This window comes from Ascaphus truei, chromosome 12 (assembly GCF_040206685.1).
Source record: "Ascaphus truei isolate aAscTru1 chromosome 12, aAscTru1.hap1, whole genome shotgun sequence".
In the NCBI taxonomy this organism is placed as follows: Eukaryota; Metazoa; Chordata; class Amphibia; order Anura; family Ascaphidae; genus Ascaphus; species Ascaphus truei.
In genome coordinates this window covers 24,905,918-24,932,202 of record NC_134494.1, presented here as the reverse complement: position 1 = coordinate 24,932,202, position 26,285 = coordinate 24,905,918, and the positions used below count along the sequence as shown (strand labels likewise).

General features: G+C 44.7%; 1 protein-coding gene across 3 annotated transcripts in view; it reads left to right on the top strand.

The window, feature by feature from the left end:
- Nucleotides 1-26,285, top strand: part of DENND2B (DENN domain containing 2B) — a 249,736-nt gene that overhangs the window by 137,316 nt on the left and 86,135 nt on the right. For all 3 annotated transcript variants that reach the window (XM_075567048.1, XM_075567050.1, XM_075567047.1), the window contains one exon: nucleotides 1,292-1,396. In XM_075567048.1, the coding sequence (XP_075423163.1) occupies nucleotides 1,317-1,396 (80 nt within the window). In that variant the 5' untranslated portion in view covers nucleotides 1,292-1,316. The remainder of the gene's footprint in view (nucleotides 1-1,291; nucleotides 1,397-26,285) is intronic.

Below are 26,285 nucleotides of genomic sequence, written 5' to 3'. Positions count from 1 at the left end.
CTCCAAAGTGACACCGTGAGACTATCTCTCTTCCTGCCCACGTGGCTCCAAAATGACTTTGATATGTAAACATGTGACACAGCCGTCCATCTTAAAATAACAGAGATACGTCATCCACACACTCCCAGTATTTAATGCATTTCATTATTTATGCATTTCAGTACTCCTGTACTGTCATAAAGCATCAAAGGCAATGTGGCAGCCGCCTGTGTTCTGAAGCTACTTTATGGTAGTATTGACTATGGATATGCACTGTAGCGCGCTCATGCTACAGAGAGGAGCAATTTTCCATCACACTGCTGCTTGAACCCACTCGTGGCTCAGGAGACTTATCCTATTTGCGCCTTACCATCGTTTGCGTTATAACCCGTGCAGTGCCTGAGAACCCTTCAAGCTATTGCAGCGCCGTAGCATGGAGCATGGGTGGGCAACTCCAGTCCTCAAGGGCAACCAAGAGGATCAGGTTTTCAGGATATCCCTGCTTCAGCACAGGTCAGCACAGTCTCCGACTAAGCCACTGATTGAGTCACCTGTGCTGAAGCAGGGTTATCCGTAAAACTTGACCTATTGGCGGCCCTTGAGGACTGGAGTTACCAACCCACTGTCCTACGGCATAGGATAATTTAATGTCGAGTTTCCAAAGGCCTTCTGCAGTCCCCAATGGATTATCTCAGTAGTTGGGTAGACATTTCCAAAGACAGAATGACAGATTTATCATTCGTTAGTGACTAACGTGAACGTGTAACATGGCTATTTTGTTAATGCGGGAACAACCAGCCACTGATTGAGTCAATTGTGCTGAAGCAGGGGCATCCTGAAAACCCGGCTTGTGGGTGGCCCTTGAGGACTGAAGTTGCCCACAACTGGCATGGAGGGTTCTCAGGTACTGAAGGGGTTATAATGCAAAAAAAAATGGAAAGGTACAAATAGGGATATTTGAGAAGACGACAACCAGATGTTAAGCAGAGAATTCCGTCCACACCGCTATTGGCAGAATATTTTACAAGTTAATTAGAGTCTGAGGGACGTCTTTCCACGGCTCTGTAAAAGCTCTTTTGGAAACAGGGTCATTCTAGTTTAGCAAACACATCCCATCCAGTTTGTGATGAGAGGGCTGAGAAAAAGAAATGCTGAATAATCGGTAGCCGGCATGAGAGGCAGATAAAAAAAAGTGAGATAGAAAGAGGTGAGACAGAAAACGAAAGGCTGATTGGATGAGTAATATGGACACCATCACGTGTCATGTTACGGAGAATGCTGGTTTGACTCAAAGGTCCTGTTTTTGTTTTAGGTACTTCAGTTTACCGAGGGCAGAAATGACCATGACTGCCAACAAGAATGCCACCATTACTCAGAGAGCGGGCGGGTGTAAAATACCGCAGGATACTCTGCAACGGTAAGAGAAAAGACACCTTCTGCTTAAAAAGATGTGTTATTGGTCGGGTGCAGTATGAGACTAGGCATATGTTATTTTTTTTAGATTTATACAAAGAAGACAATTATTTGACATGAAATAATATTACCAAAATTAAAAAAAAATAATAATACAATAGCAGTTAATAAATACTTGGGTTAATAATGGCTTTAAAAAAAAGTACTAAAAATAGTCATTATTGCACATGATGATAAATATTAGTAATTAGAGGGAAGCAGAAACATGGAGACAAAATGAAGATCAATAATCAATAAGCCGGACGGTGATGTCAGTATTTATACATGGAAATCACTTGGCCGTAATACACATTTCTTGGTGTGTACGGTACATGAGCTGGAGTAAAGGGACCGTATAAGACAGAATTTTGTTTAATACCATGAAATGTTCTGTAATAATCAACATGAGAGTCCTTATCTGCTACAGGTAGCCAATGTTATTACCCCCGCTGGCGCTTTGCAGCGGGACATGCACCAAGCTCTGACGCAGGGGTGGCCAACTCCAGTCCTCAGAAGCCACGGGCATAAGGACCAGACGTTCCCAGAATGTATTCTGCGTGTCTGTTCTGCAAAGAGAAGATGTTCATGTCAGTTGTTAGTCTGCCTTGCGCTGTAACAAATTCAATTTCAAGGTTGGATGCCAAACATACTGAACACTGCTTTCAAGTATTTTCGTTTTAATTTAAGTATGGTTATAGATACGTGGTGACATTGACAATGAAATCATGTTACATTTTCACTGCATACTTGTCATTTTCTTTCTGCTTGGTTGTTTTGTTGTATAATCAGATGATTTGTAATCTGATTTTCCATCCAGCCTCTCAGAATTTTGGCCCAGACTTATTACATGGTGCTACTTCAGAAGACCCCTTCCGATGCCGGAAAACACCTTATTGCCCATTCACTTCCCGGGGCCGTAAGAACTCCTGGTGCAGGAATATATCCTATTGAATAGCACTGCTTAGTAAATAATAGTCTCTGTGTTTTCATCATCCAGGTAAAGGTACAGACCCAGCAAGCCAGGACTGGGATAGACTTATGTTTTATTGGTTAAAACGAATTGTTTGATACAAACAAAAAATAAATACCGGATATTAACATCATATTTTGACAGTGAACATTTTAGTTGCAGCGGGGACCGTTGTGGGTGATTGTCACACTTGTTTGTTCCACGTTGGTGATGAGACAGTCAGATTTATGAACACCCACTCCAGAGATTAGGACTAGTTATACAAGGGGACAATAATCAAGAAGAGATAAGCTGGAGAGAGATAAGAGCAGCAAAACCCACCGTAGGCTGCGTCCATAGACATTACAGCCGTGCGGAGGCTGAGGGAAAGCGGGTGCTTTCCCTGGCCTTAGTACGCGCGCCGTCCGGGGGCGTGTCTATGGGCGGGCCAGTGACGTCACGGAGCCGGTTCGCCCTCATTGGGCGAACCGCCCACATGACCGCCCTATCCCGCGAGAAATCCCGTTTTGACTGATTTCGCTCTGTATAGACGCGATCACTGCCTTTAGTCTGACAGCTCAGTCTGCCTCCCTATGGACGCAGCCTTAAACTTCAAGTTTTTACAGACATGGTCATGATAGACTTACAAAAATTATTTCAAAATACTTATACTTCTCCCATTTGTGTTTTAAAGACATGATTGACTTTTTAAAATCTGTTAACATATCAATAGTTCTAACAGACACACATAGATATCGCTAACACTCTGTTAAATATGTGGTATCATAACCAGTCAGTAACTACATGAAAAAAACGTAATTCATACAGTGACTGGTGGTGCTAAAGGGAAAAAGGGAAATAGACTAACAAAAGAAACAAACAAACCCACAATAAGCATTCAGATTATAACCACGTAACCAACATGTATAACAAACGTTTATCAAAATGAATTTTAATAGAACACATCTAAAGCAACACATGCAAATAAAAAAAAGCATCCAAAAATAACCCTAATGGCTGAACCTGGAAACGACCGATGGGTGGTGTTAGGCTTACAACATTGAGATACTTTAACCGAAACCTGAGGACCTGGTTATGCGCCCTTTCAACCTTAGCCTGAAGAAAACTTAATGAAGACTGGTTACACCACCCAACAACTCTAGCCCAAGACCGCAAACAATGGAGACAAATTTCCGTGGAAGTCGCCTATACCCACCCTGGGTGAAGAGGCGGAAATATATATATATATATATATATATATATATATATATATATATAAATATATATAAAAAATATAGAAAGATGTCAACTGGAAACCTCCCAAAAAATTGCTGTAAAGACTGGCTGCAGCTGTGAAAGTTGCAACGGGCTGGAGACGACTCACTATAAGAAGGAGAACATGGGGAGCAAAAAGCACCCCATGCAATAATGACCGGACGGTCATTAACCAAGAAAACTGGTAAAGTAAGCAGAATCAAACCTACCAATGATTAGAACTATATCAATAGTTCTATTTGGTCCTGTGGTAAGGCTGGAAGTTTAAGGGGTAGATACTTGTATACTATAGATCTTAGCGGTTAATACAGTATGACTTTTTCCATGGACTAATCTAATAGAAAAATCCAGTATTAAATATATCAGGTCACTAACGTGTTTTCATTGAGAGCATGCAAACCCACTTTTTCGGTGAGCTTGAATTTTGATGTGTCTGCCCTCAGTGGTTAACGTCACTCTTTGGTTTCCCTAAGATGTAGCCATGAGACCCATGATGTAGTGCAGTGTTTTTCAACAGCAGTTCCTGCGAACCCCTAGGGCCGGCTGGCATGTCTGCGGGGCTCTGTGCAGGGACATGGACTTACCTTCTCCGGCAGCATTTCCTCAGCATCCCGTCATCATGGTTCCGCGATGTGAAATGGCGGCTTGTTGCCATGGTAACGGGATGTCGTGGTGCTATGGGGCGTCACATTGTCATGGCAACCTTGTAGCACAGGGCGTCCCCTTGTCATGGCATGCAGCGTCGTAATGTCACGGGAAGTCTCATTGTCATGGCAACGCAACACCATTTCACGTCACGGAACCATGATGATGGGACCCTGCAGGAGGAGATGCTGCCAGAAAAGGTATAGAGAATTATAGAGGCCCCCTCTCCCGGCAAACAGATAATTTTTGTGGCGGCCCTGGGTTCTACAGACATCCCTAAAGGGTTCCCTACAATTTTCAGGTCATTTGAAAATTGTACCAAATATAGAAAAATGTACAATGCATCTGATCTCAGACGCGTTATCAGAGAGGGTTGGGGTTCCTTACAATGCATCTGATCTCAGACGCGCTATTAGAGAGGGTTGGGGTTCCTTACAATGCATCTGATCTCAGACGCGTTATCAGAGAGGGTTGGGGTTCCTTACAATGCATCTGATCTCAGACGCGCTATTAGAGAGGGTTGGGGTTCCTTACAATGCATCTGATCTCAGACGCGTTATCAGAGAGGGTTGGGGTTCCTTACAATGCATCTGATCTCAGACGCGCTATTAGAGAGGGTTGGGGTTCCTTACAATGCATCTGATCTCAGACGTGCTATTAGAGAGGGTTGGGGTTCTTTACAATGCATCTGATCTCAGACACACTATTAGAGAGGGTTGGGGTTCCTTACAATGCATCTGATCTCAGACACACTATTAGAGAGGGTTGGGGTTCCTTACAATGCATCTGATCTCAGACGCGCTATTAGAGAGAGTTGGGGTGCCCTACAATACAGCTGATCTCAGCCGTGCTAATAGAGAGGGTATGAGTTCCCTACAATACATCTGATCTCAGACGCGCTATTAGAAAGGGTTGAAGTTCTTCAGAATTTCATAATATAATCGTAGGGTTCCTTAACCAAAAAAATGCTAAAAAACACTGATCTAGGATATCCACATCGAGAGAAAAAAAACCACTTGGGTGTAGTGGCTACATCATGGCCTTTTACAGCTCGTTTACCACGGGAGATCTGGTTTTGTGTTCCTATGAAACACTTTCAGATTCCGTGACGCCGAGTGGTCACGTGATCGCGATGTGCCGGAGGGGGTTAAGCTGCTGGAGGGGTTAAGCCATCAATCTTCTCTACCTACACCGACCACCTTTTTACAGAGTGGGAACCAGGTGGTCCCTAGAGATGAACCACATTGTTGTCTGCTACCTGAATTCCCGGTTCCAATATACTAACCGGTAAATATACTAGCGTTACCTCCTAATCACGCACTGGGATTTAGGTGGCCATCCAATAGCAAGCCTTAATGGATGAAGTTTTAGCTTCCTATTGGTCCACTTGATGCAGGCGATTGAATCCGCCATTTTGTTTCCATGGAGACTGAAACCTTGACCGGTATTTCGGAAACCATAGGGTCCCTGGAGCTGAAATTAACACAGTTCAGCTCTGGAAGATCCCCAGGTTCTTATCCTGTGAAAGTAACAAATAAACGAGAAGCCGAAATTGCAGCCTTCACCTTTCCAACCACCAAATACATAGATTCCAGCCTCTGGTTGGTTGTCATTTTGTTGGTGTGGTCACTGCTCACAGTAAAATGTTTAGAATATATTGTTAGCCCCTTTTTCAGCCTTTAGGTTTATCTTCTTTAGTGACATCACACAGTGTGGTCAGGGGTGGCCAACTCCAGTCTTCCACTGAGCCACTGATTGAGCCACCTGCGCTGAAGCAGAGATATCCTGAAAACCTGACCTTGAGGACTGGAGTTGGCCACTCCTGTTCTACGTGTCACCAGTTTGTTTCCGTTTTCATAAATGTATTGATGCTGTATATCAAAATAGAAATCTTTTTCGCCAGCATTTACCCAGGAACGACATTTTCTGTCCAGTACTATACTGCCCAGGCGCTCTGTGTCCTCCTAAACTGATCATAAAAGGTCATTTTTTTTAAAAGCAGCATATATATATATATATATATATATATATATATATATATATATATATATAAACCATACAATACCGTTTGAAGCACGAGATCAGGAGACAGCACTCTGGTAAGTTAGATCACAAGTATTTGTATTGAAAAAGACACATAAACCGACGTTTCGGTCCCCCCAGTGGGACCTTTCTTTGCTCTACTTGCAAGTGGAGTGCCGGCTGCTTCTGTGGATTATATATATATATATATATATATATATATATATACATATATATATATATATATATTGAAAGAGCTGTCTGTGAGTGGTTTCACTAGCTTTGCATCTAATCCCATGCTGCGCTTAAAAGCTGTGTTAACAGCGAGCATTAGCTTATAAGGGTTCCATGTAGAGATGGATTTCAGGCAAAAGGTGACACGTTGTGCTCATTTGCATGTCATTTCCCAGAATCCCTTGCCACAGTGGAAGCACTGTATGCTGGGTGATAATGGTGAAAGGCAGGATTGCCCCCGACGGTACGGGTCCCAAGGCAACCGCCTTGCTCGCCTTGCCTTATGATCGGTCCTGACATTTAGAGCAGTGGTTCTCTACCTTTTGTATCTTACGTCCCGTCAACCATTTTGTAAAAAAAACCTGGTCCCAACATGATAAAAAACAACCCCCCCCCCCCCCCCAGCTCCATGCAAATGTCAGTAAGGCCGAGTTTATAGAACTTGCTACGGCGACTGCGACGTTGCGCAGCGCCGTAACAAGTACACGTTGTCCGTCGCAAGTGCCCATATTGAGCGCAACGTCAGCCATCGCTGGAAACCAGAAGATTTTGATATTTCCGGTGATCTTGGGGTGACGTCACGGTCACGTGAGCGGTTCAGCCAATGAGGGCGAACCGCTCACGGCCACGCCCCCCCGGTCGCGATCTCTGGTCTCCTGCACCAGAGTGCAGGAATCGCTGTAGGACGGCGACGGCTGACGTCACGCGGTCAAGTTTCTGTAGACCCCACTATAAACTCGGCCTAAGAGACACCCACAGAGGCCCCGTGCTCTCCGCTGGCAATCAGTTTAATTGTTGCTGGGAAGAGCGTTGGGTATCTGTAATCAAGCCTTTTTTACACTTCCCCCTCTCTCTTTTCACCTTTCAATCCCCTCCACCCCTTCTCTCTGTTCCTCCCTGTCTCCCCCTCACTCCTCCACCTCTCACTCTCTTTGTCTCTCTCTCTTACACACACAGGCCGCTTGGGACCACCCAGGGTCCCACCTTGACGACTTTTGCGTCCCACCGGTTGAGAAACACTGGCTTAGAGTAGTCTATAATAGAGATTGCCATGGCATGCTCTAATGCCAACATCCTGAGAACCTGGCAATAAAACTGCACATTAAAATAATAAGGAGAACAGCATAGGGAACCTAAACCATAAAAAGCCTAAACCTGGCGCTGAAACGACCGCCGCAAATTTTCCCGTTCCTTCTAAATGTGTTTGTTTGATTTTTGTAATCTTTGCTACATGTTATATCAGAGAGGAATTAATTGCCGGTTTCCATCTTCCCTTTTATCCTGCATTGTACACGATTCAGAAATGGTTCAGGGATACTGGAATTCAGTAAATATCCTCAGCACAGGGCACCGTTTCCTTCTTTTCTCTCTCTTTCTGTTTTTCTTGGGGCTGATTTTCTCCACTGCAGTATGAGATGAAGCAATATCAAATGTCACTCCTATTTAAGCATTTTTTCCCCATGAACAAATTCATGTTAAAAACATCTGATGACTGGGCACTTTTCCAGGTTACTTTCCACATTTGCAGCTTGCATTTCATAGACATAAGATATCAGAGAAGTGAAAGATTAGTGCCCATGTTTACTAAGTGGTGCAATGGCGGAAGACACCTTAAGGCCGCGCTTATAGCGACGGCGACGCTGACGTCATGCTGCGGTCGCTGAAAAAAATCAAATCGAATTGAATTCCAGCGATCGGCACTGCGCCGTCGCTCCTGCTATAAGCGCACGCGACGGATTCAATGCACCGCCGGCACTATAAGCGCTCTGCTCCGGAAAGTGTCTTATAGCTTAGCACCACTTTTAAATATTGCTCTGTCAGGAGAACGCAATCTTTTTCTCCTGCGCCCCCCTGCCGGCTGTCCCCCTATCAGCGTGCCCCCTACCTCCCACTTTGGTTCCGGCGTTCCCGGCGTTATGACGTCACGTTGCCATAGCACATGACCGGCCGCCTTGCCTATCCGACGTGTCTCCTGAAGCTGTCTGAACTAAGGTAAGTGAAGGTTACAGAGGCCTTCGTCGCTTCCCCGGCATTTACTTTTAGTGCCTTCGGGAAGCGTGCAGGGCCTCTATAAACCCCGCGCACCCCCGCAGATACTCTTGCGCTCCCAGTTTGCGCACCTCTGCTCTTAGTGACATTTATTCCACCTATGTGATCAGGGCCGGTGGTGAAACTTAAAATGTGCACCCCAAGAATAAAATAAACAGTGGCGTAGCAATCGGGGCTGCAGGGTGTGCGGCGCAAAATAGAAATAGGGCGCCAAAATAACAGACGGAAAAAAATAAAAAAAATAAATAATAAGAGGAAAAAATAATTATTATTAATAATGCGCCCCCAGGACCCTTGCGCCCTATGCGACCGCCTAGGTTCGCATAATGGACGGGCCGGCCCTGAATACGTTCCCAGGTTCGAAATCCTTAACTTGCGAACTTCGAAGTTAGTTTGGAAGTTTTTTTTTTTGTTTTTTTAATTATTAAACCAGCAAACTTTTGTGATAAAATTCAAAGTTCGAAAATTTCACTAAAATGCCAAAAAAAAAAATCAAATACAAATGCCCTGCCTATATTGGCTTTTTTTCCCCATTTTTTTGTTCTTCAATCCAAATCCTCAACCATTTGAGTTCCACCAAAACACGAAAAATAATTAGAACCAAAACTAAACCACCAGCGAAAGTGCCCAGCCTTAATAAATAATAATAACCCCCAAAATGTGCTGTTATTCCCAGCATTAAAGCAAATGGTGCTAGCCTTACATAGGTTTTTGTTTTTGTAGATGTTAGGATAGCTATATATCGTATTGTTTTGTTTTAGTATTTAACTGAAAGCTGACGGAGTGGCTTGATGATTAGGGGCGTTGAGGGAGATAGTAACTGCGAGTTTACCGCACGGCTTGACATGGTCATAAATTGCGGGTTGCAACTACCGTAATTTCCTGGACTATTGAGCGCACCTGAATATAAGCCGCACCCACTGAATTTAAAAAAAATTATTATTTTGAACATAAATAAGCCGCACACGTCTATAAGCCGCAGGTGCCTACTCCCCCTGCACCTCACATCAACACCCTCTGCACCTCACATCAACTTCCTCCTGCACCTCACATCAAGCCCCCAGCACCTCACATCAACCCCCCCCTGCACCTCCCATCACTCTCTCCCTGCACCTCCCATCACTCTCCCCCTGCACCTCCCATCACTCCCCCTGCACCTCACATCAACTCCCCCTGCACCTCACATTAACCCCCCAGCACCTCACATTAACCCCCCAGCACCTCACATTAACCCCCCCCTGCACCTCACATTAACCCCCCTGCACCTCACATTAACCCCCCTGCACCTCACATCAACACCCCCTGCACCTCACATCAACCCCCCCTGCACCTCGCATCACTCTCCCCCTGCACCTCCCATCACTCCCCCTGCACCTCACATCAACTCCCCCTGCACCTCACATTAACCCCCCAGCACCTCACATCAACCCCCCCTGCACCTCCCATTAACCCCCAGCACATCACATCAACCCCCCCTGCACCACACATCAACCCCCCCTGCACCACACATCAAGCCCCCCAGCACCTCACATTAACCCCTGAGCACCTCACATCAAGCCCCCAGCACCTCCCATTAACCCCCAGCACATCACATCAACCCCCCCTGCACCACACATCAACCCCCCCTGCACCACACATCAAGCCCCCCAGCACCACACATCAACCCCCCCTGCACCACACATTAACCCCTGAGCACCTCACATCAAGCCCCCAGCACCTCACATTAACCCCCCAGCATCTCACATTAACCAGTAAATACCTCTGCCGTCCAAGCAGTAAATACCTCTGCCGTCCAAGCAGTAAATACCTCTGCCGTCCATGCAGGAGTGCACGCACGCTGTAGCAAGCAGCAGGCAGGAAGTGCCTCAATGCTAGAGCGCGCTGCTACTCTGCGAGGGGGAGAGCGGGCTCGCGGGGGATGGTGACAACGGGCTCGCGGGGGATGGTGACAACGGGCTAGCGGGGGATGGTGACAACGGGCTCGCGGGGGATGGTGACAGCGAGCTCGCGGGGGGGCGCGGGAGAGTGGACTCGGGAGGGAGGGAGGGGGAGAGCAGAAAGCCACCGCGGGCCGCACAGTGAGTACAGGCGGTCCGCATGCGGCCCGCGGGCCGCGTGTTGTGCAGGCCTGGTCTAATGAAAGCTTCATGCCGCCAAAACACTGAGCAGAATGTGTTTTTTTGGAAAAAAAAATTTGAAAGCGGGAAAAATCCATATATTAGCCGCGTCATTGTTTAAGCCGCGAGGTTCAAAGCGTGGGGAACAAGTTGCGGTTTATAGTCCGGAATTTACGGTAGCCATAATCTGTATTACAATCGCAAAGGGGACAACCCCCACGGTTTAACAGCTAATCTCCCTGCACTGTGAGAAGGTCGAGGACGACTTAGTAGTGTCTCCATTTGTATATATATCCCCTCAAACCTCCCTCCAAACAAATTAGGGAGAGATGCCTGTGCTAAAAAAAGGAGCACGCCTGAGGTACCCTGGGAGATATGCACAAATATTTCCATAAAACCAATACTGACAAGTCTAAAGGACCTTGTTATGGAGTGGGTACTGGTGTCAGAGCCAACAGGATCAGAACTCACAACCTCTGCTATTCAGGACAGCAGCCGTAGCATTACACAGGTGCTGGGAAATGCTATTGTCGCAAACAGTATCTCCCAGGTAGAGTTACCACCTCTTCGGGTATATTGTGTGTGTGTGTGTGTGTGTGTATGTGTGTGTGTGTGTGTGTGTGTGTGTGTGTGTGTGTGTGTGTGTGTGTGTGTGTGTGTGTGTGTGTGTGTGTGTGTGTGTGTGTGTGTGTGTGTGTGTGTGTGTGTGTGTGTGTGTGTGTGTGTGTGTGTGTGTGCAAGTGTATCCAATTATCTGTGCAGTTCAGGCTCAAGAAATGTCCTCAAAAATAAGAACAACCTGCCCCCATCACAGGCACTCCGAAAATAGAGGTCTGACTGTACTTCCAATTGGGGATTTTTTCTTTTAGCAAGCCTGGTGCTACTTATGTGCAAGGCGTACATCTTTATAACACGCCCTCCAATACATGTCTCTGGTACCAGGTGCAATACATCATATTATGACACCATTCAGCTGTACAGTGTCTTTCAACAAAGACTTTTTTTATTTTATTTTTCACTTGGAAGAAAAAAAAAAATACCGGATCTTCAAGAAATGTGTTTTTCTTTAACCTAGCTTCCTCTGTCCAATATTAATCTTTGTGTATTGTTCTACTTTAAACAAGTGTACAAAATAAAAAACACACCACACTTTTGGGAGGTCCTCTCAACCCCCCACCCCCCTTCAAAATATCCTCCACATTGCATATTTTGCTTAATTAGAAAAAAACATTGACCCCACCCGCTTCCTCCTGGGTGCTTTTCCTCCATATCTAGGGTGGTCCCCCTACCGGGGGAAGTAACATCGGACCCCCATCTCATCACCGGGTTAAACAGTTTTAAAAGGTGGCAACTCTACTTCCAGGTATCACAGATACACTGCTTTTTGTGCACAAGGAACATTGTGCTGGCTACCAGGAAGTGGAAGTGATCTGCTTAGGTCTGAGTAGTAGAGCTCAAAAGTAGGCACCTCTCCTCCGAATTTGCCATTCCTATCTCGCCTCCTTGAGGTGGGGAGAAGAATAAAATGCAAGTTGTTTGAATCGGTTTAGCCTTTTGCAATTTTCGGAGCTGGTAGAATTCAGCTAGTTTGTTTAAAATGTGAGTTTGGCCATTCTGCTCGGATTAGCAGACTCGGAATGAAACCGCTTTTAAAAATAAAGTATTTTACACAGGGTTTGGACATGCGAGAAGGGCTTACAGAATAGCAAAGGACGCCAATCCCATCGGAAAGGGCTCTTTTGACACGGGGTTGACACAAATCGGAGCTACTAGAATAGGCCCCACTGACTGTGAAAACAATCACACTCACTTTGAAACAGAGGGAAACCTGGTTTGAATCCCGGTGTCAGCTTCTTGGGCGTCGCTTTCTCCCATTGTCTCAGGTACCAAAATGAATCCCCATAGGACAGGGACATATTGTGTCTACCAAATGTTATACGCAGCACTGCGTAAATGGTCAATCCCCTACTCTCAGCCAGTTAGTAAAATCCCTTGCTCTAACTACTATTCGTGATTGTTACTTTCGAGTGTCAAATGTATACATGTAAGAACACACACACACACACACACACACACACACACACACACACACACACACACACACACACACACACACACACACACACACACACACACACACACACACACACACACACACACACACATATTTTATATATATATATATATATATATATATATATATATATATATATATATATATATATATATAATCAGAAAAGTAAGATTTCACACAACAGTGTTTGCCTACATTAGGGAATATTTTCTCTCCGAGTAAAGAACAGCCAGAATAGAGATACTCAATATCCCTGCGTAATGCACCATGTACGATTATCACATGCGAATTTGAGTTTCCGCCTTAAAAGGCAATTGTGCTTTGACGTGCTTAGGCTACGGCCTGAGATCAATCACATAAAATAAGAAACTGACTTGCAAATCCCTCCTCCTGTAAAAAGAGCCTCCAGTACAGAATCGAGTGTTACGTTGTTATCATGCATTAAAAGTTTACTACAGTATGTAAGCAGAGCAGCTCGGCATGGCAGGGGCCCTCAGCTTGGGTCTACTGTTACTGCACCTCGGGGCAGCCAAAGGTGCCGATGTCTGAGCCAGTGAAAAGCCGGGCTCTCTGTCAACCAAGAGGTTCTAAGATCGATTTGTTTTTCTAGGGACATTTGGGGTGAAAATGGAGATTCTCTGTACAGATTACACAAAGCAACATGTTCATTTTAATGGGAGAAATGGAAGAATTAACATTTATTTCCAAAAAAATAACTAATGCTATTTTTGCTATAACTTGACTTAATTTAAGGACATTTGAACGATTTTGAGAAAATTACCGGGACGTTTAATGAAAATCCGGGACTGTCCCGGCTAAACCGGGGACGTATGGTCACCCTACGTGCCAACCCTTTTGGATCAAAATGTGTTCCTCATGTTCTGTGACTAAAGCTAAGTAAGGTACGTCCATACGTATTCGAGATGTCACATATAGAATGATAATATGACTCCAGATTACAAGAGACAGACAAACAATTCTTCTGTTATCTTCATAGTGGAGGATTTGGGTATCGGTGCTTGATTGCTGCAGATTGTCAGTGCCTTAAATAACAGTTAACTCTCTCCCTCATTGTAGGTGAATATGTAACGAAGCCTTATGATGCAGACTGGCTGAAATCTGCATTATAAGGGTCAGGCTCAGGGATTTGTTGTTAATTTCAAAATTCATTGTAGTTTTCCTTTGGAGACAGCTGGTCAGAATAGTTATCTGTGATTAGGATAACCACCTAACTTTACTAATGCCTTGCAGTTTCACTTCAATAATTGTTCAGTTTCCTATGTTTCAGGCCTCTTGTTCACTGAAGTGGTTCATAAATTATGGTGACTATTCCTTCTCCTGTGTTTTTCCTATTATAACTGAACAGCACTTTGCTGATCAAGTTTGATTTCTTGATATATGCATATATTGATATATGAAGAGTATTTTGAATGGGTCCTTCCATTCAATAATGACCAACAGCTGTATCTTCCCGGGAGCTTTAGCAAAGGCTAATAAACTCCACAAGTTTATTTGGTTCAGATTGGAATGATTTGCTTCACTTTATTACTTTTTACATCCTCACAGGGATCATTTCAAAATACCTTGACCTCCATTGGAAGATTTTTTATTACCCTGGTAATACATTTTGGTGGTACTTTATTATTATTTTTTACATATTTTCTTGGAATAAATCGGAAACGTGATGAGAAGGAGCGGCTCAGTGAGTAGAGACACTGGCTGGCACTGAGTTTGAAGCAGAGGAACCTGGTCGGCTCCTTGTGACCTTGGGCAAGTCACTTTATCTCCCCATGCCTCGGGCACCAAAAACATAGATTGTAAGCTCCATGGGGCAGGGTGCTGTGCCTGCAAAATGTCTCTGTAAAGTGCTACGTAAAACTAGCAGCGCTATACAAGGACATGCCATTATTAATTATTATAATAATTATTATTATAACGTAGCAGTTCCACGCCTTTCTCATCTGTCAGACATCTTATTAGCTGTATATTGAATGTGTTACCGTAAGGTTAGGCATTCCTCTGCATTATGTCCAAGGCAATAACTAATTTCAGATTTCTGTAGAGGTTGATGCCCAACTGGAAACCCTCCATCTCTGCATTGTATGTTGTTATAGCTCACATTTCTCGTAGCAGCCTTGTTCCTGGAGACATATAGATTTGTTGTAGGCTGTGATACCTTTTAGTGGACAAACATTAGAGTTCTTGATGGATTAAATTGTAGCGTACAGAGCTTTCGAAACCTTGTAAGTTTCTCTCTTGACTACACTTGAAGAAGAAACCTATGACCTATGAGTAGCTCCCCGCTAGAGACTACTATTTGGTTAAGAGGTTAATAGCCCTAAGGGTTTAACTGTATGGGCTCGTGCAGAGTAACGCACTCGCTCACCTCACATGGTATAGAATGACTTGGGAGAAAAGACGCCACGCCCACTGTGTGCTTGGTGGCCAGCGACATCATTATCGGCATATACATATATAGCTAGTCCGAAGGTTCTTGAATTAAGTTTCTGGGAGAGACAGGTGGGGGAGACTCACTATTAATAATGTAAATATATTTCCGTGTATAGATATGTGCAGTGGTCGACAAATCACCAAAAAATCTACTCGCCGAACAAAAAAATCTACTCACCACCTAGTACCAAATGTGTGGTGCTTGGGCCAATAGGAGCTCGCCACGATGTTAAATCCACTCGCCCGGAGCGTGCAAATGTATAGATTTGTCGAACACTGGATATGTGTAATAAGATTGATCTGTCCCAGTTTATTGTTGTATAGTTCGGGAAAGTGTCCTACCCAGATAGCTTCCCTAGCAATGGCCATGGTGAGTCCATTTGTTAAGATACGAGGAAGCCCAAAAGGGGTTCCCCAGTTTAGGGCATAGTCAGATCGACCCAATCGGAAGGTCCGTAGCTAACTCAGACCCAGTTTGCCCAGAGGTGGCAGTCAGTGTACAGTACTGTGGTATTGATCCTGAGGAAATAGGATGTCTGCTAATGCCTGCAAGGGGCTCACTAGTAATAGGAAATTACGGATCTCATACAGAAGAGCGACGATTCAGCTAACCCAACGAGAAACAAGCCACAGTACCTCCCTAGAGTATTAAGATGAAGGGTACCTAAGGAAGAAGCAAGTAGTACAAAGACTGTAAATATATCAGAACTGTGAATAGAGTGAAGTGTGACTAGCATTATCAGAGGCTGTTAATAAAGTTCCTATTTTTACTGTGAAAGTTCCTGGCGCCCGTCATTATTTCATCAGCATATCTACGCCCAGCCTGCATGGATCCAGCACCCTGACAAGGTATGAGAGACTGAGCACAGCCATGTACATAGTCATATCCAGAAACTGTGCTGTGCTCAAGAACACGACAGACATTTGATATGCAAACTTAATTGTACCAATCATATGGTACCCTTGAAGTATCCTATTTTGATAGAGTATAATATATTACCAGGTATATGAACCAATAACGCTTCTCTGGAGAACCGCACAGTCCACTGTAGTGGGGTTAAAACATATTGGTGTCCAGACATCACTGCGTGTAGAATAAATGCTTAATACCTTGCTTGTGTAGTCATCTAGGAAATCGACTTGTGCTGTGTAATATTCACAGAAGGACTCACGTACTGGTGCAGCATCCAGATTAGATTCCCCTTGGTCCTAGGGTACTCCGTGTGCAATCTGCATGAGATCCCATGTACATAGTCAACGGAACTCCTTAGGAGCCGTTCAAGGAGAGTTCCATGTACATAATCTAAACACATCATTAAAAAGCAGACAATTCTTCAAGAAGAAAATCCCACCTAACGTAACCATCCAGTTTTTATAACATGATTGGAACATTATTTAATTGGGCGTTGCCATATGCAGTAACAGAACATGCTGCGTTTACTGAAAATATAATATAAAATCACTTTACCAAAGTATTTCCATTATAGCCCAATATTATATATGACTTTTTGTAGGGAGTATTCCTGATGAAGCTTAAGACATACAGTAGGGGGAAATAGATTGTGTAGAGAAACAGATCATAAAAATCTGCTAAGAGCACGCAAATTGGTCAATTAATGAAACCACTAAAAGCCTTGGAAATCTGTTATTTGGGCTGTATGGTTTAGGACAAACAAATGTGTTACAGATCTCTATCCAAAACGTCTCCTGGAATTTCAAACAACATAACACCCCATGCATAGATCTTGCATTTAATGAGAAACAAATGCTGTGTGTGAAATGCAAACGAGGAAAGTTTTTTTTCTTAATGTTTCTAAAAATGTATATCTGGAACAGAAATCGAATTTCTACGATATGATGGGGTACGCTTTCCGACCTTCCCTGTGCTGCAGGAAGTATGTCCAGGGAAGTAAATTACTCTACAATGTGAAGTCCCTCTATATTACATATCCGGAATGAGCTTTAATAGCTTTTTGCCTTTCCAATGCAAACTCATAAACCCACATTAAAACGGCAGTCACGCCTGCTCAATTATTTTTTCTTTTTAAGCTTACTTGAACTGGGGGTTCCCCTGGAGCTAATCTGTGGTTCCCTGACCTCCGGGGAGACCTCGTCACCGATCACTGAGCAGCTTTGTCCACCGGCAAGAATACTTTGGGTTAGGGACCAGCTCGTGGGGACCCCCAGGTTCTGGTAAGCTTTAAAAAAAAAAAAAATTTGGGGGGGTGGAGCAGGTGGGTTGCTGCTTTAATGCAGCTTAGCAAATTTCAACTAGGTTATCAAATTCCCAATATGCAGCTCTTGACGTTATATTTGTGCGAAGAGTAATTTTCTAACGGTTACGTTTATCTATTATCTTTTGCTCCTAATTTGCTCTGTACCGTATGTCAAATTGCAACTTGGGGAGCATCAATGGGAAATTAGGGAGGAAACGGAACATAGATTGTTGTTGATCAAATTCTGCGTCTGTCATTTTTTTCTTTTAGTTTGCATAGAAAAACATGCCAGGTTTAATGGGATGGGAGCCATCAACCTAACAGATCGGTGCTGCAATTATTGAACTACTGTAGATTTAGAATTCTTGTACATTTGCTGGAGACACTGACACATAGAATAGGACATTTGATACCAATGTATAGACTGGTGGAGAACACATATAAGGCCGCGGGCATGGTAGCACAGACCCCGCTGAGCCGCGCTGAGCAGATGAACTTACCCCCTTCATCTGTAATCAGCGCCGCTTTAGTATCCCCTTCCGCATGCTTCCGCATGCGTGCGAACGCTCATCAAATTTCAGGAGACAGCCAGATTTAAAATTTCGGCGCTGAGGGGAGCGGAGGAGCGGTCACGTAACCGCAACCATCCAATGGGAACGAGGGACTAGCCCCGCCTCCCACCACGCCTCCGTCACGCCTTCGCCCCACCCCAAAGCTCGCTCACTGCCTCGCCTGCCAGGACGCAAAAAAGCACCAGCTTGGGCAGGCGAGGCAGAGCAGGAGCGCGGCTCAGCGCGGCCCGAGGCACCATGCCCGCGGCCTAAGGTTGTGTGCTGAACTACAGTACATGCACCAATTTCCCCCACAAGTATTACAAACGTGTTACAAGAGCTTTATTGGGGTAAGAGAATATAGCGCTGCTTCCCCCCATCTGGGAGATCTTGCTAAAGCTACAAGTGTCAGGGTGCTTAATACCTGTGAGGTTCCATGAGAGGTGAGCGTCCGTGATGGTAAGGGGAAACAGGACAGGCTTTTCCTTGGTGACTCAGGACTCCTTCTCGGGTGTCAACACCTCCATTCACAGCAGGCTTCAGTGTAGCTGGAGACAGTCCCCAATGTGAAAGTCATACGCCATACTCCTACCCAATTGACTGTAACTTAGGCAGGGTATATTAAACAGGATCCTTTATTGCATCCACTGCAGGTGTTATTACAGCGAATACATTTAGCAGCATGGGATCCCAGGCCTCTGGATGGTGACTGGCCTTCTCTCAATTGAGGCCTGGCAATCTGTAGATCTATTCAGCTCAACCCCCTAAGGGGCTGATAGCACATCTCACTGGGACTCAGACTCAGCTCCAACTCCAACTGACTATAATTTAGAATGCAACCTGTCCTAGTACAGAGGGGGAGGGCACAAGGTCTGCACCTTGATTGGCTGCACAAAGACCCAGTTCACCTCCACCCCTGTCACTCAGAGAGGCTGCTTGAGTGTGGGGAAAACCCAAGTCACAGCCTGCAGCTATCAGGACTTACATGACAGGGAGGGGGATAGCCAGTACCAGCCATGGCTACAAGTGCAATCAGTAAGATATAAAAATTAACCCAAGGAACATTTTCAACAGAGATAACATGACCTGAATTTCCTTATTGTATGTGTCTTACAAACAAAAAAAGGCTGTAGAGTTACAGATACATTTTACCAACGGAAAAACATTCTAGCAGTTAATGTTCTGTTATAATAATGCACAATCCCAAGCATGTGATTAAATTACAAAAGCCCCGCAGGACAAATGTTTAGTGACGCACATAAGAAGCTAATACATTGAGTTTCCATCGTCATTACCAGGGAGATTTAGTTTGAGAGCGTTGGATACCAGACCCAGAAATTTGAACCACCTGTTATCTTTTGTGCTTCACTGTCAAAGTATTTTCTTGTAGAAATGTTTTCGGAAGTAAGGGCACTTGTATCCTTGTAGCACAGGAAATGTATACTAGACACAACTATGAGACAGAACAATGCCCAGAAATGGTTTTGCATTAAATGTCAATAGTTAAAGCTGTGAATAGACAGTTTACAATCCGCTTTACTCATAGTGTACCGATTTTTGCATTTTCTATCCAGTTTTCTGAAGTATCTTTCTTGATGTGCCTCTGAGAGGGCGGCCCCAGTCCCTTCTACAGCGCTCGCCTCGGCGTGCGCTGTGTGTTCAAGCTCCGCCCCCCCAGTCAGGCCTGTCCCAGTTAGTACCCTGTCGCGCACCTTTCCCCAGCGGTGCGCGACAGGTTTTCAGGCAGGCAGGGAAATTTCAACTCATCGTTTGCGACGGAGGCGTGGCCACGCCCCCGCCGGCGGATCAGCCAATGAGGGCGAACCAGCCGCATGAGGTCATGACCACGCCCCTGCATACCCATCGCCACGCCCCCTCCAGTAGCAAAAGCACCCTCTCTCCCCCAAACTGCAGTGCAGCGCTGTGCACACGCCACCCCCTGCTGGGTGCGCGCTACAGTGCTGACTGGGGACTCACCCTCAGGCCCAGAGCCACAAAAGGATTTGCTTTAGCAGGCCTTTACGCCCATTCATTTGAGGGACCCTTTGGTGGATTTTGGCCTTAAAATTTATAGCCGGCAAATGAAACAAATTAGGGACGTTGACTTGAACAGCACCAGAGCTTTAATGGAAAAAATATGATTTAAGTGAGTGAGATTCCACTGAAGCGTCACTGAAGATGAGTTGACTCATATTGGATATGAGTGACTTTCATTGTTTAAGGATCACTCAGGTTGAATGAGTCTTGATAGGCAATGGCGGATTTAACATTTTGGCGCGTAGGCACTTACCTTTTTGCTGCCCGGTTCGCCTCCTGCAGCGTCACGGCGTCAAACTACACGTCTCCATGGCAACCCAACACCATGTGATGTCAAGTTGTCATCGCAACGCGTCACAGCATTATTTGATGCCGCAATGCTGCAGAAGGAGGAGGGCGCGGAGGAGAAGAGACCTATGTTGCTTATCTGTGGTCTCCCAACCTCCAGAGATCCTCTGGTTCCTGAGTGACTAATACAGTTGTCTACTGGGCAAGTTTACAAAATGGCTGCAAAGTCACAGCTCGCTTCCGTGGCCAATGGAAAGTTGCAACCTCAATGGAAAGCTGATGTTACGACTTTCAATTTTGTTCTCTGCAGCCATATTTGTATCTTCGGTGTCAAAACCGGCACGAAAAAGCCTACAAATATCTCTGAAACTGGAGGGTCCCCCAAAATTGTGAGTTGTGAGGAACCCCTTAGTTTAGCTAAGGTTACATAAAATATATCGAACTTGGGGGGAGTTGCTATTTTAAGCTGTAACCTCTCTCAATTGGTTACTTTATATAGAGGTGTTTTTATATACAGTACCTGATCATCGAGGGGGGAAAGGAAACCAGCCAACAAACCCCCTTCGTACGTCAGTTGGGTGGAAAATTTCAAGACTTCTATAACGCATGAATAATACACTTTTGTTGTAAGCGGTACTTTTTGTGTTGAAATGCTGAATCATTCACATGCCCTGTAGCCCCAGGGAATATCGTACTGTAGATTGTGAAATATATATGAAGCCCATAACCAAGCGTGTCACATTACTGCATTATGTGGAGCTGATCAAGTTGTAGTTTTGACAACTTGGTAAATGCCGAGATCATGTGGAAGTGATGGATTGAGTCTGATTTGCCTTTGCTTGCTTCGTAACCCTTTCTTCTTAACCAATGCATTGGTATGCCATACAGCAGTTGTATGAACAAGTTAATTCGGCAGTGCAATTCACTCAAATACTTTCAATAGACTGTGGAAACCCGGTTTTTATTCTGGTTCTTCGATAAGACGCCCTCAAACTAACCACTCTCAACAAATCTTCCTTCCTCTTCCCATTCACCCATGATATGATGTTCTCAGTTATTCTGAAACACTTCATTACTTTCTTCTAAGCACACTGGCAAGTGTGAAACAAACATTTATTTGACATAACAGAGTAGTTTGTGATTTGCCTCAGGAGCTGCGTATAGCAGTGTCTGCCTTCAACAACAGCAGGTTAGAACTCCTCCTTCCAAGATGGCTGCCATGTCACCTCATCTCTACCTCAGTCCTTTCTCTTAAAGGTATAGTATTTGATTGCACTGTTTAAAGATAGACGCCACACCAGGGGTGGACAACTCCAGTCCTCAAGGGCCATCAACAGGTCAGGTTTTAAGGATAGCCCTGCTTCAGTACACGTGGTTCTGTCAGTGATTGAGCCACCTGTGCTGAAGCTGGGATATCCTTAAAACCTGACTTGTTGGTGGCCCTTGAGGACTGGAGTTGGCCACCTCTTCATTACACCATGGTACCATCAGGTAAGCACTGGATGAATTTATTGGCAACTACCTGTGCAAAATTAGCAGCAGCCACAGCGGACAATCAAATAGTGAGAGAATAAATCATCATAATGATCGTCTCTCATTTATCAACTTGGCCATGATTGGGATGGCCGCTCATTATGAAAAGAAATGACCAGTTGCTATTTAGGAACCATTGTTAGACTATATCAAACCTTGCACTAGCCTGGGGCTTCCCTTTTACTATAGACGGTAGCTGCGAATACAGGCGTTCCTCGGTTATCCGCCGGAATCCATGCCGCAAACCGCTGTCGGATTACGGACCGTCGGATTTCGGATCCAATGTTAATCCGCAGCGGTAAGCGTCAGATAATCCGCTCCGATGTCAGATAATGCTTTCACCGGAATGCAATATCTGGCGTCGGGTAATCCGTGAGACGGATAACGGACTGACAGATAGCGAGGACCACCTGTAGTTGCATGCAGTTTGGTGGCTCTTCTTTAACCCCCATCCAAAATTTCAATTCTGGGATTGCTGAGCCTTTTTAAGTAATCTGCAGGCAGATAGAATCCAGATCTCGGATTCCTAGTACTACCAGAGGGGCAGTACTTAATTTGTAGTAATATCACCTTATTCTTACTGTATATGATGCTGAAAGTATTTACTGTGCATAAACTACAATTCAGAGGTACAAGTCAACTACTCGGGTACCAAGCAATACAAGACTAACTGCCTTGTGAGTCTTATAATATTTATGTATTACTGTACATGTTTACTTGATGGGCCTTGGGTATGAATTTCCATCTTACAATCCTTTAGACTCTAAAAGCTTTTGGTGGCTTATTTTATATATTCACCAAAGTGGCCGATCAGGGAATTTTGCCTGAAAAACGGCCGGATCGACCCCTTCAGCAGATAAAGTCATACGCGTTCTTAATACATGGCGGTGTTACTAAGATCTGTGTAACTGATCATTATTTTAAATACAGTAGGATAGAAGCCAAACCAAACAGGTAGTTGTTTGAGATATATTCAAGTCAGTGTTTGAAATATTCATGATTGTGGAAACTCCCTTTACCATTTTCCAAGACTAGAAAGTCATGCTGAACCTACACTGGCGACACACTTTATTCGAGCTCGGCTAGTCCCACGAATACGGGTATACCAGGGTGTATTGAGGTTTGTGACTGTTTTCTGCCCGAGTGCATTGAGTTATTTTCCGGCAGGGATTGAAGCATTTTATTCCCGTTTGCTGCAATACTGCACAGTACATATATATATACTGCATTACAATTCATGAATTTATGCCATCTGGTAGACACGCGAAGCATTGCAGCCTATTAAATCCTAATCATTATCATTTAACAGATCAGCCGCCCATCAGCCAGGCATGAACCCAGGCTGGGAAGGCAAATGCAACGGGGCTTGTCAGAGGTGAGGAGCGGCGCATTCCAGGTATCTGCCAGGTACATACCGGGTATTTGCTCGAATAAAGTGTGTCGGTGCAGTACGTGTCAAATTAGGATAATGAATGTACACAGCATATTTACATTTATGAGACAATGGTATTTGTATTGGGTCAAAGAGTTGGCTGAGATTGGCTTGCAGGCCTATCAAATGTAGCCTCAGAATGGAAGAAAATGGCTCTCGGCTAAACTGAGATAACACAAGGTAAAGTAAAAGGAACACAAATTATAATAAAACAAAAATGTCGTGACTTTCCTACTCAGGGATCAGGAATCATCATTTTGGTAATACAGCTCAACCCCGTTATAACGCGATCCGTTACAACATGAATCCGCTTATAGCGCGATGTAAGCGTGGCTCCCAATTTTCGTATTTATGAATACTTTACAACACGATTATTGGTATCTTAAATACTTTATTGTACAATGCATATAATTGTACATTATTTCTAACGCGATCCGCTTATAACACGATGTGATTCTTTGGACCCCAAGCACAGCGTTATAAAGGGGCTGAGCTGTAATATCATTGAGAACACTGTTAGAATTAGTGAAGGGGCCGTACACTTTGCTCTCTGCAGAGATGTCTCATTTAGGGCCACACATTGGTATTTTCTTCTTGCTCATGAAGATTTCTGCCCCATTCCAATGAGCAGGACTGAAATCTTGTCATGCAAGGGGAAGCTAGACCTCTTTGAGAACTTTAAAAATTATTTGATTTTTGAATTTCCAAACTGTTGACCCTGAAATCGTCAATGCCGTTTCTCTTTCTGTGACAGAGCCAATCAGGGCATATCACACAAAAATTCCCATCGACTTCAATAGGAGTTTCCATGCGATAGCACTCTTATCGTCTATTACTATTTAAATCACTATTGCAATTTAGTGACTAACCCCCATGGTCTCCACTCTCCCATTACTGGGCTGTGTTTAGTCCATTGTCCCCCCTCCCCCCAGAAGTCCCATCAATGACTTCAAAGTCTACAGTTTTAAACAGGTACTTGATCACTATTAAATTCTACAAACTAAAGGCCATTCATCCAAAATTCATCCCACTTGTGGTTCACTTGCGTTCTATCCCGTGCCTGTACGCAGATACTGCGTGTATTGAATAAAGGGCCTAAGGTCTTCTTCTGGGAGTTACACAAAATGGCGCCCTCCTGACTCCATTTATACACTAAGACCCAATGGCTGTAATAGGTTGAGCGGTTAGGTCATCTCTTTGGTTGCCCTCCTGATTCCATAAGTGAAAGGCCTTGGACACGCTTACCGCTGGCGTGCTGAGGCGTGCTGAGGCTCAGGGAAAGCGGGTGCTTTCCCTGGCCTTGCGGATGCTTGCCCGGCGCGCCGTCAGGGGGCGGGCCGGGGGCGGGACAGTGACGTCACGAAGCTGGTTCGCCCCCATTGGGCGAACTGCTCACGTGACCGGCCTGTCGCGCCGGCAAGCGGGGGAATTTTAAAATTCCCTAAGACCTACGCTTCCGCGCGCTTGCGGAAGCGTAGGCGAGCCCCTACTAATCGTGCTTCCGCCAGCAAGCGATAAATATGGCCGAGGCCAAATAAGTATCTTTTTTTTCCGATAGCAATTATTTCATAGACACAGCTGTTGTGTAGAGTTTTTCCAACGACATTTTGTGAATTTGTGACCCTGTAACGTCACAGCTGGCAATAATCCCCAGCGGGTCCTGAAGGAGTTAATCCCTATTTTAAACCACTTTGAATACACAAAGTCTGCAGAGCTGTGTAAGTAACCCGCCCTTTGGCAGGTTTACCTTCCTTTACAGCTTCACCGTGCTTTCTGTCTGTAGGTACTAAATGAGAACACACAAGAAGTGCTAATCTGGAGGTGCCGCCACGCTCAAGGTGTAAGGTACTAAAACACCGGCTGGGAATAATTTATCTTGCCACGGGGAACGGCTAACACAGGCTAAGGGGAAAAAACTGTGCAGCAGCGAGTGAGGGCTCGAGAGGATGGTAACAAACTCTGAGGCACACAGGAAACAGGTACAGCAGCAGCATGTGGGAGAGGATCAAGAAACCTACAGGAGCTGATTACTGGTGAGCCAGCTGCACAGTAGCAGGTGAGGTGAGCAGAAGGATTCATATGCACTAATGAGAACACAAGTTAATACTGATTTTTTTTTTGTATTGTTGTCTGGACGGAATAGCGTCGGAGTGAGACTCCTATAGAAAAGGTATAGGTGTGGGAGTGGCGTACTGTACTTAAAGCTGTGTTTACTTACGCTACAATGTTGCTTTCAGCTGTCAAGCAGCCCTGCAGGGTCACTTATCAAAGTGTCCCAGCTGCAAAACAGGGCAAACAACGGCGCAAAACTACTGCACCATATTTATCAGTTATTACCGGATTCAATGTTTTTGTTTTTTTCCCCCTTTGTGTATCAATTTTGTAAAGTTAAAAGATAGTGAAGATGTTATTTTTTTTTAAAGCGTATGTTTTTATAAGTGTATGTATCTATTGTTCCCTTCATATTTTATTTATTTATAAAAATGTTTTACCAGGAAGTAATACATTGAGAGTTACCTCCTCGTTTTCAAGTATGTCCAGAGTTATGATGACAGATACATGGCTACATTATATGAACAGGGGTTAACCGGGTCAGTTCACAGACATTTAATTTAGCGGATACAGGTGGGTTATAGTAAAGATATGGCACTCTATAACAGCACCTGTCATTTGCTTCCAAAGTAAATCCGATGCTCACGCAGTTAGTGAATGAAGAGGAAGCAGCTCTCAGATTACAAAGAGCCATGGCCAGAATCGTAGGATTGATCTAAACTGGTAGATTTTTCCATGCAGCTGAAATATGTAAGACAGGTGCTACAATCAAGAGGGTCACTGACAGGGGTAGGGGGAGCGGGCAGCTGGGACTGCCGTCCCAGTGAGTCAAGGGGCCTGGGCCCCCGGCCGATGACCCAGACGTGTTAGGCCCAATCCGCGGGCCTCTCTGGCCATCTTTTTTGCCAGCTGCGGCCCCTCCGTGGGCC